We start from the raw sequence: 19,408 nt of genomic DNA, 5'->3' as shown, positions 1-19,408 counted from the left end.
TCCAACCTTGACTCTAGCATTCCCTCTGTCCTCATCCTACTCAATCTCTCCTCTGCCTTCGATAGGTCAACCATACCATCCTGCTCAACCGTCTCTGTGATAACCTGGGCATCACCGATCAGGCTCTGGCCTGGCTGACCTTTTTCCTCTCTAATCGACCCTCTCAGGTCCAACTTGGATCCTTCCTATCATCTATCTTCTTCTCCACCTGTGGTGTTCCCCAAAAGTCTAACCTCTCACCGTGGCTTTTCAACCAATACCTGGCAACTCTCGCCCGCTGTATTGCCATTTTCTGCTCAAACTTCCAGTGCTACGCAGACAACACGCTCCCCTCGGCCACCTCCTCCACCACTCTCATCATCGATTTCCTAACTGCCATTCAAGATTGGTGTGCCGCCAACGATCTTTGTCTGAGTGCCAGCAAGACTAAGATCCTCCTCATTGGCACACCATCACCTTCCTTTCACCTCACTCTCTGGCCAGCCTCCCTTGGCCCTCCTCCTATCCCCACCTGTGAGGCCAAGAACCTTGGTGTCACCTTTGATTCCACACTCTCTTTCTCCGCCCACATTGCTGATGTATCAAAAAAGACAAACTTCCTACTGCACCTCCTCAGAGGTACTCTTCCTTTCCTCTCCTTCCCCAGAAGCTCACTGTCTCCCAAGCTCTGGCTCTCTCTAGGTTGGACTATTGCAACAGCCTCTTTCTTAATCTACCTGCCTCTACTCTCCGCCCTTTGCAACTCATCCAGAACAGGACTGAGAGACTTGTACTTGGCCTCAAGCCCTGGGATCGTATCTCTCCAGCTCTGAAATCTCTCCATTGGCTCCCAGTGGATGCAAGAATTAAATTCAAAACCCTATGCATTGTCCACAAGGCTTTCTGGGGCCTGGGTCCAACATACCTTCAGCTATCCCTCCGCAAATGCCTCCCATCTCGAGCACTCTGCTCCTCTACCTCTAACTCCCTCAGGGTCAGTCATTTCTCAAAGAAACGAGCTGGGGGTAGATCTCTGTCTTTGGCTGGGGCCTCCCTGCCACTCTAAAACTTGAGGAGAACCATCTCCGGTTCCAGAAGTACCTCAAGACCTTCCTCTTTGCTTCTGCCTTCACCCCCCCTCCTCCCCTCCTGATTCTGCTCTCCCTTGGTACCATGCACCTGGCCACCCTCTGCCCTCTGGGCCCAGGTACCTGCTTCTTTTGCCACCCTCATGCACTGCCTCAGGGCCACCCCTTGCACTGGGGTCTGTATCTGTACCCATTCAGCCCCCCCTTTTTCTTCCTGCACTTATCAGACCTACCCAGCCTGCTGCCTTGAACCCAGCACTTGCCACTCTCTGGCTGCACTCCCATTGTTTGTTGTTTTTCCTCCTCACTCCACACGCTCCTTTTGTTCCCCCTTCCATGCACTTCTCCCCCTACCCCTCTACCATGCAATTGCACGTTTTCAATGTCACTGGGCCTAGTAAGATCGTTGTTTTTGTTCTCCCTTCTTCCCCTTCCCTTGCCTTGTCGCGCTCTGAAACACTTGTGAATGAGCGCGATAGAAATAAAATATCAATATCAGAATCAACTAGTACAACAGGACCCAAGACACACTCAGGGGCTGCAGGGTCAGTGTTTGGAGCAAATTATAGTGGATCTCATTCAACGAGGGAAAGCCACTGAGAAGGCAATATCTGTCAATCTTGCACCATCACAATTACGGGACAGCCACTGAATATCGGCCCAGCCCCGACAGACCCCTTGAAAACGGAAAGGGCAAAACTAGCCAAATTAAAATGGTTACAAGAGCACGTGATCCTAAAAACACTAAAAGATCGCTCCTTTTACCAAAATCCTCCCGAGAACCCAAAAGCAGCCCGATTCTCATTGGACATTACAGAGATTGAATCTCTGATGAGTAACATTGAGAAAAGAAGGGAAGTATTTGGAGACCTTTGTAATAAAAGGCCAAAAGAACTGCTTGCCACTTCCACCCCAGTTAACAAACAGACGAGCTATGCTGGAAAAAAACATGAGAAGAGTAAACTTTACCTTTGAACCTGAAGATCTTGGTGAAATTACACCACGAGATTCTTCAACATGGATAGACAATCACCTGACCCCAAGACATGAGGATGCAACAAATGGAAAACAGACAATGAAAGAGGACCTTAATCACTTACATCAAGAAAGAATCCCCACGACCATGAACGATTTGCAAAATATGCTCATTACTATCATATCTCATTTAATGATTCCGTTCATCAAACTCCATGAATCCAATAATGAGAACATAAAGGACCAAGTGACACTTTTAGCCATGATACACACTAAACAGATTCTTATAGAAAATGCCATCAATAGTGTCGAAAATCGCTTGGAGCAATCTAGAATATGGCAATCAAGATAATTTGAGTTAGCGAGAGGTGAACGAGCAGAGAAACAAACATTGACGCTAGATATGATGGCATGGCTAAAAGATCATCTGCATGCAAATAAGAGTATTCCATACAATCATCCCCTTTCTACTGATTTAGTCACCCAAAAGGTAGTGGTGACAACAAACCTGAAAGAGCAGCCCATGGCAGCGGCGAATGCGATGACAATTAGAAAGTCCGCACAGTGTTCCGAGAATGGTGAACAGTTGCCAGAAGTCCTTGTAACTGATATGGCGATAAAGGGCGGTGAGACATATCAAATATTCTCACAACAAAGAAATGGGGTAGAACTAACTAGAGGAAGAAGAAACAAAAAACAAAAAAACCTGGCAAAGCAAATAGGATCTAGAGCATTCCTGCGAAAATATATCGATTTCAAAACAAAACCCACCCAATACTAAGCAAGAGTGCAAAGAAAACAAAGAGTTAAGGGGAAATCCAACCAAGCCAACAACCCAGATGAACATCGCTAAAATAACGCAAGAATGCAAAATACATCAAGCCAAACCAGAGATACAAATAGAAGATCTATTAAACTTATCAATCTGCAATGACACATCAGGGATCGACGAGATGGATTCAACAATGCTTCAAGCCGTCAGAGGGGCTTCTTATTTCACTAAACTGGACCTTAGAGGGGCATACCATCTCCTCAGGGTGAGGAGGGGAGACGAGTGGAAGACCGCATTTCGAACCCCCTTCGGCTTGTACGAATACAGGGTTATGCCCTTTGGCCTGGTAAACGCTCCTGCGGTCTTTCAAAGGTTCATTAACAAGATCTTCTCAGACATGCTGTTTGTTTCAGTGGTCGTTTACCTAGACGACATATTGATCTATTCTCAAGAGCTACGGGACCATTGTGAACAAGTCAAAAGAGTATTACATCGACTCCGAGCAAATCATCTCCTGGTAAAACCAGAGAAATGCCGGTCTTGAGCAGTACTTAAGATGTTTTTGCAGCAACAGACAAGAGAGCTGGTCTTCCTATCTCGCACAGGCTGAATTCGCCTACAACAACAACTACCACACCTTCACGAGAATGAGTCCTTTCTATTGCACTTATAGGTACCATCCTCAGCAGATGCCTTGGTCCGGAATACAACCCACCAAATCCCCCGCCATAGATGACCGGTTATCGGAACTAAAGAAGGTACATAAGCTGGCGAGAGAAGCATTAGAGGACAGCCAACGTTCACAAAAGAAGTGGGCCGACAGGAGTAGAAGACCCAATCCCGAATGGAAGCCCGGACAAAGGGTCTGGGTATCCACGAGATATTTACCCAAATGGATACATACCGGCAAGTTCGCACCACGATATCTGGGTCCTTACCCTATCCTAAGACAAATAAACCCAGTGGCCTACGAAATTCACCTGCCTAAGCATCTCCAGAGGGTTCACCCAGTTTTTCACACCTCACTACTAAAGGAGTATAAGGAGGATCCCTTCTCACGGAAGCTCCGGAAGACCAAGACTCCGACCACGGTAGAACCACAGGAGTATGAGGTGGAATACCTGGTGGATTCCCGATATCGCCAGGGCAGTCTACAGTATCTCGTCCATTGGAGGGGGTTCTCCCCTGAAGAAAGAACCTGGGAACCCAGGCACCATCTGCATGCCCCAAGATTATTGAGAGAATTCCACCTGAGATATCCGGGAAAACGAGGGGGTTTTCGGAGAGAGAAGGGTTATACTGTCAGGATCCACCCATGGAAGCTATGGCAGAAGTGGAAGATCACGCCGCGGAGAACCTTCTGCTAGCGGGCCAGCCCTCATCCAACATGGCCGCCTTCATTATTTAAGCAAGCCACGCCCCCCTCTCAGCGCATTGTATCTGTGTTATTCCTTCGTGATACCAGCACTCGACTAACTCTGTTTAACCACCTCCTGTGCCTTCTGCAGTTCTCTCCCTAGCCCGCGTACCCTTGCGCTTGCTGGCCTTGCTTTCATCCCCTTTCCCTTTCACGGCGCTCGTCCGTTTCACTTTCTTTAACTTTTCTTCGCTTGGCGTCTTGTCATTCACACTAGCGGCTAGCCGCCATTCTCGCGTTTCTACGCGTTCCTCCCTGTGCATTTCGTGGATCTTGCCGTATCTGGTAAGTGGGGACTTTTCAGCTTTCTTCCTATCTGTACCATATCTTCTGGGTTCGGAACGTTTCCCCGTTCCGGGGTTACCCCTCTTCTCTTTTCTCACTAAGCTCCTCTCATTATCTGCTTACCTACGTCCTGCCTATTAACCCACGGATCGGATCCTGCCTCCTTTCCTCAGCCGTATCCATATTGGAGGACGGTCAGTCTTACCTGATCCACGATTTCCTGGTTCACTCCGGATCACGAACAGCCACATCTACCATTGGAGTGCATAATATTCGTCACAATCTCCGGAAGACTACACAGGGTTTTTTACTGTCCATCAGTCTTTTCCCTGTTGCGGGACCTTGGCTCCTCGGGGCCCCCCCGAGATAGGTCCCACTCCCTGTCGAGGTGGCCTCCGAGGGAGCCAGGCCCTACTTGCACGATAGGAAGTTCAGAGACAAGCCCGCAAAGGAAGACACCAGGAGTCCCCGAAGGCCTTCCAAGAACTCCAAGGATAAACCAGAGGAAGCCACAGGTGAGGAGAAGGGTGGTGAGGTTCAACCATCTGACACTAAAGTCATGAACCAGATCTTGGCGACAATAAAAATATTAAGAAAGATGGGATTTGACTGCATAGAAAAAAAAAGATAATAGGGGACCGGAGAAACAACCACGTCAGAATAATACCTCAGAGTGGCCGAATATAAATGACCGCGAGACTGCGCAGAGGATACCCAACCAGAAAAACGAATATTTAGATAGGTTTAATGAAGTAGGAACTGATACAACTGCGACTGAGACTCCTGAATATAGAATCAGGAACAATGAGAATAAACATCCGATTCATCAGAAATAAGAAGAGACACGTAAAAACAAAACACAATATTCGAGAGCTAACTCATAATCATCAAAAAATAGGAATGTAAAGAGTTGGTCCTTATGCTCATGGAATACCAGAGGACATACTCATTTATTTGATCGGCCGGCTTCTGCATTAGAAACAGCACAGATTATATGCCTACAAGAAACATGGCTAACAGCCACTCAGTGTGCCAATGGTTTTCTAACTCTTTTAAACCCGGCAATACAGAAAGGACAAGGAAGGCCAGCCTCGGGTCTGGTTACCATGATTCGTATTGATTCAGATTGGTACATATTGGAAACACGGAATGTAAATCCTTGGGTGCAATACACCATCTTTAAGATACTGCGAGAAGCTCCTGTCGATCTGACAAACTTAGCAATGGCTGCTCAGCATAGATTGGCTGCAATATTCAATCTATATTGAAATCCTGCAGCCTGCAACAATGATCACTTTTTGGATGCTGTCTTTATGAATATAGACCATTTAGTCTGTAAATACCAAAACATGGAATTTATTATAAGTGGCGATTTAAATATCCATTTACTGAATCCCATGTGCGAAGAGATGAAAAAAGATCACCTGCCTCAACGTACACAGCGGTGGATGAAAGAAAATAATATACGAAACTTGATACTGGTAAATAAATCCAATAAAAACCAGGTGTTAATCACCCCCACATGGACACATGGAAACTCGTCAGGAACCATCGACTATATCTATATGACAACGGAGCGATCATAATATACTGACAATACACGGAGCAGACTTGCTGCATCAATGAAAGAAATCTATTCCAATGGATCTTGAATTGACCAGCAAAACAACAAGGATAAGGATTACCACAAATCAGCTCATTAAAATTCAGAACGCATTCCGTGATGGAGCGATGGCAGACACAGAAAAGACTCTCAAATACACATATAACAACGAACTAGCGGAGAAAAAGAAAGCTCTTCATGCAGTTACCCGGAAACTGAAAAAAATCAATAATGAAGAAAATAATGAAAAGATAAGATTGGCCAAACAGACGCATGCAAATTGGAAAAAAATCACACGTTGAGCCTGCTACAAGCGGATACTGAAGCGATACTAAAGACCTTTACGAACAGGAATCTGAGAGAGTTATGGAACCTCTTAAATGACAACTCACAATATCAAACTCTGATGGTGAGTAATGTAACAGAAGAAAATTGGATCAAACACTAGACCAGCCTTTACAGCAATTGACAATCGGATGCAGAAGTGACTATACCAACTAAAAGCAAGAAGTGGAATCTGGTGTGGCACAAACAGGTATTTATGGATATTATATCAAAACTTAACCAATCGTTAGCTCCAGGCCCTGACGGCATATCAACGCCACCATTAAGCAAACACCAGACATATGGGTGCACTTGTTGGACCAATTGCTTACGTTGATAAATAAACTAAACCAGATACCGAGCTCGTGGAGAAGTGCCACAATGATCCCTATATACAAACAGGGACCCAGAGATTATCCATCTAATTATTGTCCCATCGCTCTACTCTACCCCTTAGGTAAAATATGTGCTACTTTCTATTTGAAGCAGCTCAAGGAAAGGGCAACACAAAACAAGCGATTTGCGATAGGACAGACTGGATTAATGGCCAATGTAGGTACCAATATCAACCTACTCATTCTGAACCTAATCAAACATGAAGCTTTAAGGACAAGCTCTACAGTCCATGTCACATTTGTAGATCTTTCCATGGCATTCGATCCATAAATATACAGAAATTATGGAAGAAACTAAGGTCCTGAAGTTGCCCGCTGGAGATAATAGAACCAATTATTCTTCTATACTCCAACACGTCTATTAACAACCGACTGGCAAAAGATTCCTCCACTAGTAAATCCATCCCAACATGGAATGGTCTGAAACAGGGGTGTCTGTTGGCGGCAACCCTTTATACTTTATTCACGGCCAACTTTGAAGACCATCTCATGGACAACGCATTAAATCCACCGAAAATTAACTCAAGACCCATTCCTACAATGTTGTATGCAGACAACATCATTTTACTGGATAAACCTTGTCAGGCCTAAAAACTAGCCTGAGATAAATGGGCGAACACATGGACATTAATGAACTATGAATCAATGAGAAAAAAAAACAGTACATGACCCTGACGAATCAACGGCTGGCGTCGAAAAGACCCCATAAGATATCAGTGAATGATAAAGCGCTGGAAGAAGTCACCACATTTAAGTACATCAGCCTACTAATCAACCAATCCAAGAATGAAAAGGAATGGATAGCGGCAGTCAAAGGAAAAATTAACTCATTGGCAAGACAAGGAAGCCTCCTGCATAAAAACGACGGGAAATTTTCCCTAAAACCGATAATGGCGTTCTATCGACAAAAAGTGACCCCCATTACCATTTATGGGAGTAAAGCCATGATCAATGCAGGCTCTGTGAACTGGCAAAAGATAGAAGCCTCGTTCTGGCGTAAAATATTGTGACTACCTTGTAACTATCCCATGCCGAGAATAAGGCTCATGCCTTATTCAACACAGTCGATGGCCTCAATGGTATGTTGGAAGCAGTTTGACATTGGAGTTTTTTTCCACGGTTTTTGGAGTTGGCATTTATGGATTGGTCCAAGGCTTTCAATGGATAGAGCAATATTATAGGAAATAGGGATGTGTGTTGACCATTGCTTTTTGATCCTTAGAATGTACATCAATTTCAATCTAGAATGTTGCATCAGAAAAGGCTCAAAGGGAGGGTTATCTGATTATTTTAAGCTGTTCCATGGAGTTAGACTGGGCATCATGGTACACCCTCCTCCTATTTTTTCATTATGCATTAATAATTTGGAAAAGTTCCTGTTACAGACACCATCGAATGTACCAGTTGTAGGGACAAGCTGCCTCTGTACCTTCACTACACTGATGACGCCTTTCTTATTGGGCTCACTCCACCATTACTGCAGAACTTGGTTTCTAGATATGGCTGATACTATGAGTTAGAAATCCATTGGATACAGCGTGGCCATAAGAATGGCATAGAGTAACACCACCATATTGAGCCTCTATACCTATCCAAAAGGTCATGCTCGAAATTCTGCCATAGATGTGTCTAAGGCTACATCACTGGGCATCCTGAGGTAAAGTTGTGTGCAATCAGAATATAAACCTAGCGACAAGCGAAAGCTGCTAGAAAATGCCTTTTTGATGAATATCTTGATGGTATCAAAATCCACATTCAATGAGCTGGTATATTTAGAGACCGGCCTAACAAACGTTGACGTTTTAGTAGCACCTTTTAAATTATGGGTCCCAGTATGGATATCACACTCTCGGGCTATCTTGGAGGATGTTTTGCTTTTAAATGCTGCACTCAAAATGCCCAGTCCAAAAATATATGTTCTTAATACATTGCCCTCACTGGGTTGCTCACACTTATTTGTTAATAAGAATGAACTTAATTTAGTGGACAAAAATCTTTTGGGGAACTTGAAAAAAAGATGGTGTATCTGATTATTCAACTTCAGATATTAGTGATTGTATATCTTCCAATAAAGCCATGAGTTGGATTCGAACAGTATGATATGATATGGCATTTATAACGCGCCTAAACACAAGTGTTTCAAGGCGCGACGAGGCAAGGGAGGGGGGGAACAGGGGAAGACAGATAACGATCCTACTAGGCCAGGTGTCATTCAGATCACGCAAGTGCATGGGAAGGGGGAGAGGGAAGAATGCGAGGATGCAGGGAGAGGGGAAAGGGCAGTACATGGGATAGAAGGATAAGAATAAATAAACGGCCAGCTAGTGGCAAGTGCAAGGTAAGTGCAGGCATAAGTGCAGGTAGGGGGACTGCAGGGATACAGAAACAGTCTCCAAGTGCAGGGTTGCCAGGGAGGCAGTGCAGGTGAGCAATTGGCAGGGCCGGGCCTGTGAGCAGAGAGGGCGGCCATGTAACCAGTGCAGTTTCAGCCAGGAATCAGCAGGGGAGAGGAAGAGAGAAATCAGAAGCAAAGAGGAAGGTTTTGAGGTGCTTCCGGAACCGGAGATGGTTCTCCTCAAATTTCAGGGAGGCAGGAAGGCTGTTCCAGAGGGAGGCCCCTGCCGAAGAGAGAAATCTACCACCAACTCGTTGCTTGGAGAAGCGACTGACCCTGAGGGAGTTGGAGGCGGATGAGTGAAGAGCTGGGAAGGAAGATATTTAGGAAGAGAGAGTTGAAGGTATTTCGGCCCCAGCCCCCAGAAGGCCTTGTGGACAATGCAGAGGGTTTTGAATTTAATCCTCGCAGCCACTGGGAGCCAGTGCAGAGATTTCAGTCCTGGAGAGATACGATCCCTGGGCTTGAGGCCAAGGACAAGTCTCGCAGTCCTGTTCTGGATAAATTCCAGAGGGCGGAGAGTAGAGGCAGGCAGATTTAGATAGAGGCTGTTACAATAGTCCAGCATAGAGAGAACCAGTGCTCTGGAGACAGTGAGCTTCTGGGGGAAGGTGAGGAAAGGAAGAATACCTCTGAGGAGGTGCAGATGGTAGTGGGACTTCTTAGAGACGTCAGAGATGTGAGGGCAGAAGGAGAGTGTGGAGTCGAAGATGACCCCAAGGTTTTTTGCCTTGCAGGTGGGAGCAGGAAGAGGGCCAAGAGAGGCAGGCCAGAGAGCTGCAGGGAAGGAGGGAGTGGGTGTGCCGATGAGTAGAATCTCAGTCTTACTGGTATTAAGTCAGAGGTCATTGGCTGCACACCACACCTGGATAGCAGACAGACAGTCACAGATGAGGGAAGGAGAGGAGGAGGCCGAGGGTAGCCTGAAATTGAGCTGGGTATCATCTGCATAGCACTGAAAATTGGGGCAGAGAGCGGCGATGCGGTGGGCAAGGAGTGCCAGGTATTGGTTGAACAGCCAGGGAGAGAGAGGTTAGATCCCTGGGGGACACCGCAGGTAGAGAAAAAGATATCAGAGAGGAAGGACCCAAGTTGGACCTGGGAGGGTCGATCGGAGAGGAAGGAAGTCTGCTATGCCAGAGCCTGACTAGTGATACCCAGGTTATCACGGAGGCGGTTGAGCAGGATGGCATGGTTGACAGTGTCAAAGGCAGAAGAGAGATCAAGTAAGACAAGGACACAGGTGGTGTTGGAATCAAGGTTGGAGAGCAGGTCTTCACGGATGTTCAGGAGAGCAGTTTCCGTGCTTCAGGTGGCTCTGAAGCCAGACTGATGGTCATGGAGACAACCAACAGATTCAGTGTGGAGATTAAGCTGGGAGATGGCAAGTTTCTCCAGGAGATTGCCCAGGAAGGGAGTGATGGAGAGTGGGCGATAGTTAGCTGGGCAAGAGGGGTCGGCAGAGGGCTTCTTAAGAAGAGGGTGCACAAGGGAGTGCTTCAGAGGGGATGGGAAGACTCCCATGGTGAAGGAGTGATTGCAGAAATCAGCCAGGGCAGGAGCCAGGGAGTCGATGTGGTCCTTGATGGTTTTGGACGAACAGGGGTGAACCTGTTTCGACAAGACTTTCATAGATCGGACTTGTCTAGAAACATTGTCTGCGGAGAAAAGGGTAAAGGCAGAGAAGGAGGGAGGGGGGTGGCTACAGAAGGGCCAGAGGAGGAGCAGGCAATAGGGGAGGGAGGCAATAGGAGGAGAGTGAGGACAGGATGTCCTGAGTTTTAGAAATGAAGTGAGAAACCAGAGCCATGCAGAGGGCCTGGTAGGGGACAGGAGAGGTAGAGACTGCGGCGGGATTGGCCATATCCTTGCAGATTTTATAGAGTTCAGCCGAGTTGTTTGATGCCGCAGAGGTGCGGGCTTGGACATGAGCTCTCTTCTTGGTGAGGATGGAGAGCCGGTATTGCTTTTGTAGCAGGCAGCAGGCCAGTTTGTCAGAGGATGAACATGAAGCACGCCATTTCCTCTCGGCCACCCTGCACTTGCGTTTTAGGCTGACGAGGTCAGAATCATACCAGGAGTTACACTTGGCTTTGGGCTTCAGGCGGATTCTCATGACAGGGGCAAGTATATCAAGAGTATCAGATATAGAAGAGTGGAGCGTGGAGAGGGCTGTGTCAGGGTGAGGGTCAGCCAAAGGGGGAGGAGGGGGTGAGAAGGTGGAAGCGAAAGCCTCAACTGACACACGCTTCATGAGTCGGATGACCGAGAAGGTGGGTGGCAGTGATGGAGGTGGCTTGGCCAGAGGGGTGGGTAGGGTGATGTGGGAGGATAGGAGAAAGTGATCACTCCAGGAGAGAGAAGTGGAGAGGGGGACAGAGAGGGGAAGGTCTGAGGAGATCAGAGCATCGAGAGTGTGCCCTGCAGAAGTAGCTTGTGGATGTTAAATCTGCCGGGAAATCAATCGCCTGGGCATGCTTTGGCCAGCTGCAGACAAAGGTCTTGCAAGCTATTTGGGAAAGGAGGAATTGGCATGCTGCTCATGTGATCAGGCATCGTTAATTACACCTATTCATAAAAGTGTTTTTTCCCATTCCATTCTAGAATATATTATTGCTGGCTCTAAAGAAATACAATTTTCAGAACAGTAGACTGCCCTTTCTTATATATCCCATCAACAAATTAGTGTTCCTGCCTTTATATTTATGATTTGGACAGTTTATTCACATTCATAAAACAAACCTAAAAGACTGCTGTCATTTTGGGAGGCAAAGAGCTTGTGCATAGACTAAACAGTTATGTCAACAATGAACATATTAATTATTGTATTGTATTGTATCGCGATTTATAGAGCGCAGCAAGACCAAAAAGGCATCAACAGATAGTGTGGCTGCAAGTCAGGAACTATAACAGGAACGTTTTTAACTATTTCAGAAAGGAAACAAAATCAGGACAAAATGATTGTCCTAACATCATGTTCTGTTTTGTGCACATTTATTTACAACATGATGTTAGGAGAAGAACAGTGTTTCTTTTGTCCTTCACTTGTGGAACACGCTTACTATTTCTTTTCATTCAGTTTGTTAGTGAAGAGTGACTTTTATATCAGCAGGATTCCCACGATCAGCACTGCTCGCACTCACTCATTTGAATGATTCCTTCAGCTGCTTCAGCAACAAAGAAATGCATCAAACACTTGTCTGCGAATTCGTAATGGTGCAAATGCATTCCATTAAAGGGAAAGCTATTAATTCTTATGCTGAATGTGTGCATGTTTGGGTCCGGCTAGAGGTTAGGAATAGCTCTGTTGAAGTACTGATAACATAATTAGATCCGCCCTCAATAGTTGTGCATCTTTCTGGTGTCATTGCTGTATGTGTACTACTATGTGGACCCAGTGAGGGTGGCATGTGGATTCTGTTGTGTCCTCATCCATGTTAATGACCCTGTTTGAATGGGAGCCAAGTCCCATTTCTATTGTTGTTCTTTTGTGGTGGGCTGTGCCCCATAGTATGCAGGAAGAGGCGGGGTCACCGCCTCAGGCGCCAGTTCTCGCGCCGATGATTAAAGAGATAAGAAGCCATTTGACCGGCTCCCGCGTATTTTTGTGTTTGCTTCATTTGCTCTGACATATTGTTTTATTGCTGCACCCGACCCCTGTCGGGACATAATGGCGACGAGGATCTTCAACTGAGTTGTCACGCTCAGCCGAACCCGCTAGACCGTGCCACAGCGAGGTGCGAGGGCTGCCTCATCGTGCTGCAAGAAGAGAAACATGTTCAAGGATTTCACTGCCATGGAGAAAACGCTCATTACTACGCGTATGCGGCCAGTAAATCCACATGGACTCCACAATGACTCGACTTCCCACAGACAGCACAAGTCGTGCTGATTTGCAGCGAGAGGCCTGCCCCAGAAAGCATTGTCACACAGCTAACCACACGTGGCTGCAACCATGTCGGAAGGTGCCACAGACAGTGGCATCCAAAGCCCCCAGGCCAGTTCCACCCCTAGGCCTGCCAGCAACAAAGAGGAAGGTACCTCTGAGTCACTTCAACTACAAGCCGTGCCACACTTCGACATGTCTGACATGAACAGTCTGGCTCCCAGATGGGCCAGATGGCTAAAAGAACTGCAGATCCACATCGACGCCTCCGGAGTGAGGGAGGAACGTCGCCTAAAAGCCATTTTGCTGCATTCATTGGGCCCCACGGTACGTGACATAGTATTTGAAATGCCTTATTCTAGCACTGACTCAGGCATCATCTACTCTTTGAATACTTACTTTGCACCTTTAAGAAATGTTGACTATGAGAGACATATATTTCATACGACCATACAAGATAAAAGTGAAAGCATGGATAACTTTGTCATGAGATTGAGAAAAAGAGCCAAATATTGTGACTTTGACAGATACTCCACAAACGAGGCCCTCAAATCACAAGCCATTGCCGGGTGTGGATCCCCCGAATTTCGCAAAAAACTACTGCAGAAAAGTAGGACACTAGAAGAAATCCTGCAAATAGCAAGAGCTGACGCTGCATTAACACTGCAAACTGAGTCGCTAGGAAACATCACCATCACGCAAACGGTCAATGCAGCGCAAGTATGTCCCATTCGCACTCACGCCAACTCATCAGAACAAAAGAAATGCTATAGATGCGGTTTTCGGTTTCCTCACACAGGACCATGTCCTGCCATAGGTCACCAATGCGACAAATGTGGGGGTGAGAACCATTTTCAGTCGGTGTGCAAACACATTAAATTCTATCAGAGTGCCGAGCCCCACAGAGAGTCTTGGAGACAAGATGGCCGAAGGTCACGGCGGGAAAGCCCGCGCAAACACGCAAGCCAGTCGTCTGCGCCCAGCAGGCGGCGCTCACCCAGCTCGTCAAAGGAGCATGTGCCATCCACTCGGTGGCATGAAGAAAGAAGAGACACATCCAGTCATCGCAAAAGTAGACACCACTCTCAACACCGCCAGCCAAGACAAAGAATCAGGTACCTGGATGAATCGCCGCAAGAAAGAAGAACGGCCAGGTCATCATCTTCCAGTGGAGAGAGGAAACGTGCATATGTACATGCCATAGGAAACAACACAGCTGCTGAATATAGCCCAACACTGCTGCTGCAACTCAATGGACAAAACTTAGAATTCTTAATCAATACGGGGGCCACTGTCAATGTCATAAGCGACATAGTATACAAAACACTTGAGGTGAAGAAAGAGCTACGGAAAGCTGACACATTGATATATCCGTATGGCTCCAACAAACCGCTAGATTGCAAAGGCATGTTCACCACAAAATGCCAATACAAAGATCAAAGCCAAAAAGTACAAATCTATGTGATCAAAGGGGAAGTCCCAGGTGGAAGCATACTGAGTTTCCGCACAGCCATACAAATGGGGCTAATCAGCATCATGTACCAAATTATGTCCGCCTACACTTCTAGCGCAAAAGACATGATTCAAAAGATGTTCCCATCTCTCTTCAAAGGCTTGGTACGTCTAAAAGACCGACAAATCAAGCTACACATCAACCCGCATGTACCACCGATTGCTCAACATTATAGAGGCATCCCGCTCAACATACAGCGACAGGTTGAGGATGAAACACAGTCATTGCTACAACAGGACATTATAGAGCCAGCATCCGGTCCAACACCGTGGGTCTCTCCGATAGTACCGGTACCCAAAAGAGACAGCAAATCAAGCATACGCATCTGTGTGGACATGCGTGCCCCAAATGTGGCAATTGAAAGGGAACGACACCTAGCCCCACGCATGACTGACATGATGCATCTATTACATGGGGCGACCGTGTTCTCAAAGCTTGATCTGAACAAAGGTTACCATCAACTTGAACTTCATCCCTCATCAAGATATATCACAATTTTCTCAACACACCTAGGACTGTTCAGGTATAAAAGATTAAGCTTCGGAGTATCTTCGGCCGCTGAAATCTTCCAGAACGAGATTCATCAAATAGTCAAGCATATTCCCCAATGTCTAAATTATAGCAACGACATTTTCATTTTCGGCGCATCACAAGAAAGTCACGATGACACTTTGAGAAGAGTCTGCATGGCCCTAGAAAATGCCCACCTCACTCTTAATCCTGAAAAATGCGAAATCAGCAAAACATTGAAATTCTTTGGACATATTTTTTCGAACAAAGACATGCGCCCAGATCCTGAGAAGGTGCAAGCACTGGTGGACGCCCCTACCCCCACATCTCCATCAGCCATACACTCGTTTCTAGGGATGGCCAGCTACTGTACTCGGTACATTCAAGATTTCTCATCGGTGAACACACCACTAAGGCTCCTCACAGGAAAAGATCGAGACTACCAGTGGACCCCAGAATGCGAAGAAGCATTTCAAGAGCTCAAGCGTCGCATCGCATCAGCCTCGTGCATGGCATACTATGATCCCGCATATGACACTGAACTGACTGTGGACACGAGCTCGGTCCGCCTTGGAGCCATCCTGGCCCAGTCCAGACCCAGAGCCTCACCAACTTCACCAAACCGCATAGTAGCTTATGCAAGCCGAAGTCTGTCACCCGCCGAGTGTGCCTATTCTCAACCCGAAAAAGAAAGCCTGGCAGTCGTGTGGGCGTGCGAGCATTACCATCTCTTTCTGTATGGACCTTGTATTTCACCGTCGTCACGGACCACCAGGCGGTCACCACGATCTACGGCAAACCCACGGCTAAAATGCCACCTCGCATAGCCCGATGGGGATTACGACTACAGGAGTACTCATTTACAATCGTTCACCGGTCAGGCAAAGATAATAATCCAGCGGACTTCCTATCCAGATACCCTCTGCCCGCTCAAGAGGAGCGTCAATCCGTTAAAGCAAATCGATACGTCAACTATCTCGTTGATAACGCTCTCCCGAAACACATTTCCACAGCCCAACTAGTGGAAGCCACCAGCGAAGACAAACTCCTACAAATCGTGAAGGAGTGCATACAATCAGGCCGATGGCACATAAAAGACCAGCACAAGGCGGGCCTATCATCCCAAGAGGAATCTCAATTGCGCACATTCAAGCTTATACACCACACCCTGTCCCAGTCCCCGGAGGGATTGATTCTCAAAGAAAACAGACTGGTGATCCCATCCAGTTTGCAAAACCAAGTTCTAGACATAGCACATGCGGGGCACCACGGAGTGGTATCCACGAAAAGACAGCTCCGGACAAAAGTTTGGTTCCCAAAAATGGATGAGAAGGTGGAAAGCCTCTTAAGCAAGTGCCTTGCATGCCAAGCGGTGGCTCCAAGAACCTTCACCGCACCGTTAAGGCCGTCTGACATGCCCCTACAGGTATGGGATGAGGTGGCCGTCAACATGTTTGGACCCCTAGTGAACGGAAAATATGTGCTAGTCATTGTGGATGAAATGTCGCGTTTCCCAGAAGTATACCTAGTACACTCAGCCAGCGCACAGGCCATCATCCCTGCCCTGGATAAGACATTTGCAGACTATGGAATCCCCACGACCGTAAAATCAGACAATGGGCCACCCTTCAGTGGTCATGATTTTGCAATGTTCGCAGAACACCTGGGATTCCAGCACAGAAAGATAACACCCTTATATCCCCAAGCCAATGGAATGGCCGAGAAATTTATGAGCAATCTCAAGAGAACTTTACAAGTCTGTTCCATCACCAACGGATCATTTATGCAAGCCATTTGCACACTGCTAAGAGAATATCGGAACACGCCACATAGCGCCACCGGTGAATGCCCGTCCACCCTATTATTTGGCCGAATCATACGGACAAGACTTCCGCACAACCCCCATGTCCGTCCAACCACCACCATAGTCCAAGATGCACGAGCCAGTGACAAGGTGAGCAAGGAGAAAATGAAAACCTACTTCGACCATTGGAGACAAGCCAAACCATGCCAGATTCAGGTAGGTGATGTGGTACTGGTACGACAGGACCGAAACACCAAGGGCACCCCTGCGTTCAGACCTGAACCTCTGACTGTGACCCACACCAGCGGGTCCATGATAACGGCGGCAAGCTCACACATCGTTCTTCAAAGTCTTCGAAGGAACCTCAGGTCGTGAAAACACAACCGCCACGGTCACAGATGAAACCTCAGATCCAGAATCTGAGTATAGAGTGGAACATGGGGATGCCAACGACGACGACACCGACACCCAGATGGCCAGAACAATGACACCGAGGCGAAGCCCCTCGAAACGGACAGTACGCAGACCAACCAGGTGGATAGAAGAAATTAACTAAAGTTCTCTCTTAAGTGAGGGGGAGATGTTGTGTCCTCATCCATGTTAATGACCCTGTTTGAATGGGAGCCAAGTCCCATTTCTATTGTTGTTCTTTTGTGGTGGGCTGTGCCCCACAGTATGCAGGAAAAGGCGGGGTCACCGCCTCAGGCGCCAGTTCTCGCGCCGATGATTAAAGAGATAAGAAGCCACTTGACCGGCTCCCGCGTATTATTGTGTTTAATTCAATTGCTCTGACATATTGTTTTATTGCTGCACCCGACCCCAGTCGGGACATAACATATTCCTCGATTACCTTCTGTGGGACCTGTTTCCAGTAGCGCGGACGACCCACAGCCCCTTTGACCACCCCACTGTCGGTCCTCAAGATCTGGAATGCGGCTTTGGGGCCGATTCTGAAGTCATGATAATAAGAGTGTGGAAACATTCTCCCCTCCATTTTCCAGCACCACCATTCTGAAGTGTGTGGAAGTACTAGATGGGAGATGTTGTGATTTTCAGCAGCAAAAGCTGCACAAATCTCTCATTGTTGGGGAAACGTGTGCTCCAGTATCATTGCGGGCATTTCTTAATACACTGCCACTTTTCTAATTTATGAAAGTTTTCTTAAACTTTAATTAAACTAGAAATGTGGTGCTGCAGTCTAAGAAATGCTAGATTTATAAAGGGAAAACGTGTGCATTGCAGTTTAACAACACCAAAAAGGTGCCGAAGTTGAACACATTTGTTTGTCATGCTAAACCAGTGCTGCTTGGAGGAGAATCCCGTCCACTGCCCTGCATTCCTGATGGTTGCTAGGGCTGTTGTCAAGCCATAAATCAGGCAAAAGACAGATGTTTGTAAGTAAAGTGTTACTACTTCTTGGAAGAACCCTTTCTTACGTATACACGCACCTCAGAATCGGCCCCCTCAGTCACAATTTCCAAAGCAATGTACCATTGCCGTAGGAAGAAATTAACCCCAAATGATCCGCTCCAACTCCTTTTACACAGTTTCTTTTTAGGGATTTTGATGCACAAGAATAATTTATGGATCGGCGCATACTTGGTTCAGGGGTGCTACCTTTTGATATTGGGCTGCTGCGGGATGGTAATGACTGTTATCAATGTGCCTTTTTGGCTCACATTCCTTTTTCGAAGTGCAACCGCCAGATCAATGGTGAGAGGAGAAGCGAACAGTGGGGTAAAGGATATAGAAGGGTGAGGGAATTTTCTGTAAAATGTACCCAGCAGTTGATTATACAATGTTATGATGCCTGTTTCTTTCAACACAGAGAATGAAGCTGACAAGGAGGTTATTTCCATCACCATTAAAGAAGAGGCAGAGATCTATCCTGTGGTACAACAGAACTCTGAGATGAGGCAAAACAGTAATTGTCCTTCTGGTCAGTAAATAGAAATGTGCTGCTTTGCATGATAAATGTTTGTAACCCTTACACACCCCAAAACACACACACTTAGAACATGTATGTATAGTTCTGTCCTCTGCCATTCTGATGAGGGCAGTTCTATGTCTTTCGCCCTCATTACGAGTGTGCTGGTCCAGTAACAATAGTGCTGGTAAGCCTACTGGCACCGTTGGTACCATACCGGCACACCCCAAGTCTGCGGGCTCAAATGGGAATGGGGATTTACATTTTTTCGGCACCTGACTTCCGGGAACACCTGGGTTCCAGGCGCTGGAAAAATGCACGAGTCCGGCAGCAGCCTGCTGGTTTTACCGGCACGGCTACCGCCACACTCGTAATGAGGCCCTTTGTCTTCTGAAGAGTCCAGTGAGGACCCCAGATCTGATTGTTACATTTTCTATCATTAATGATTGTTGTTTCCTGTGATTGATTCCTAAACAGACTTCAGTGAATTGGTGGCAGGTTTCCCAAGAGAGCGGACACCTTTCCCACTGAAATT

The 19,408-nt window shown here is 46.8% G+C and overlaps 1 protein-coding gene across 1 annotated transcript in view; it reads left to right on the top strand.

Moving 5' to 3' along the window:
• LOC138467527 (zinc finger protein 135-like) overlaps positions 1-19,408 on the top strand; it is a 312,864-nt gene that overhangs the window by 200,646 nt on the left and 92,810 nt on the right. The window contains exon 5 of the mRNA XM_069607632.1: positions 18,775-18,885. Coding sequence (XP_069463733.1) covers positions 18,775-18,885 — 111 coding nt within the window. The remainder of the gene's footprint in view (positions 1-18,774; positions 18,886-19,408) is intronic.

Source organism: Ambystoma mexicanum, chromosome 4q (genome assembly GCF_040938575.1).
Source record: "Ambystoma mexicanum isolate Mex_15411 chromosome 4q, UKY_AmexF1_1, whole genome shotgun sequence".
In the NCBI taxonomy this organism is placed as follows: domain Eukaryota; kingdom Metazoa; phylum Chordata; class Amphibia; order Caudata; family Ambystomatidae; genus Ambystoma; species Ambystoma mexicanum.
The sequence above is the reverse complement of the archived record's forward strand: the minus strand, read 5'-3'. Positions and strand labels throughout refer to the sequence as shown.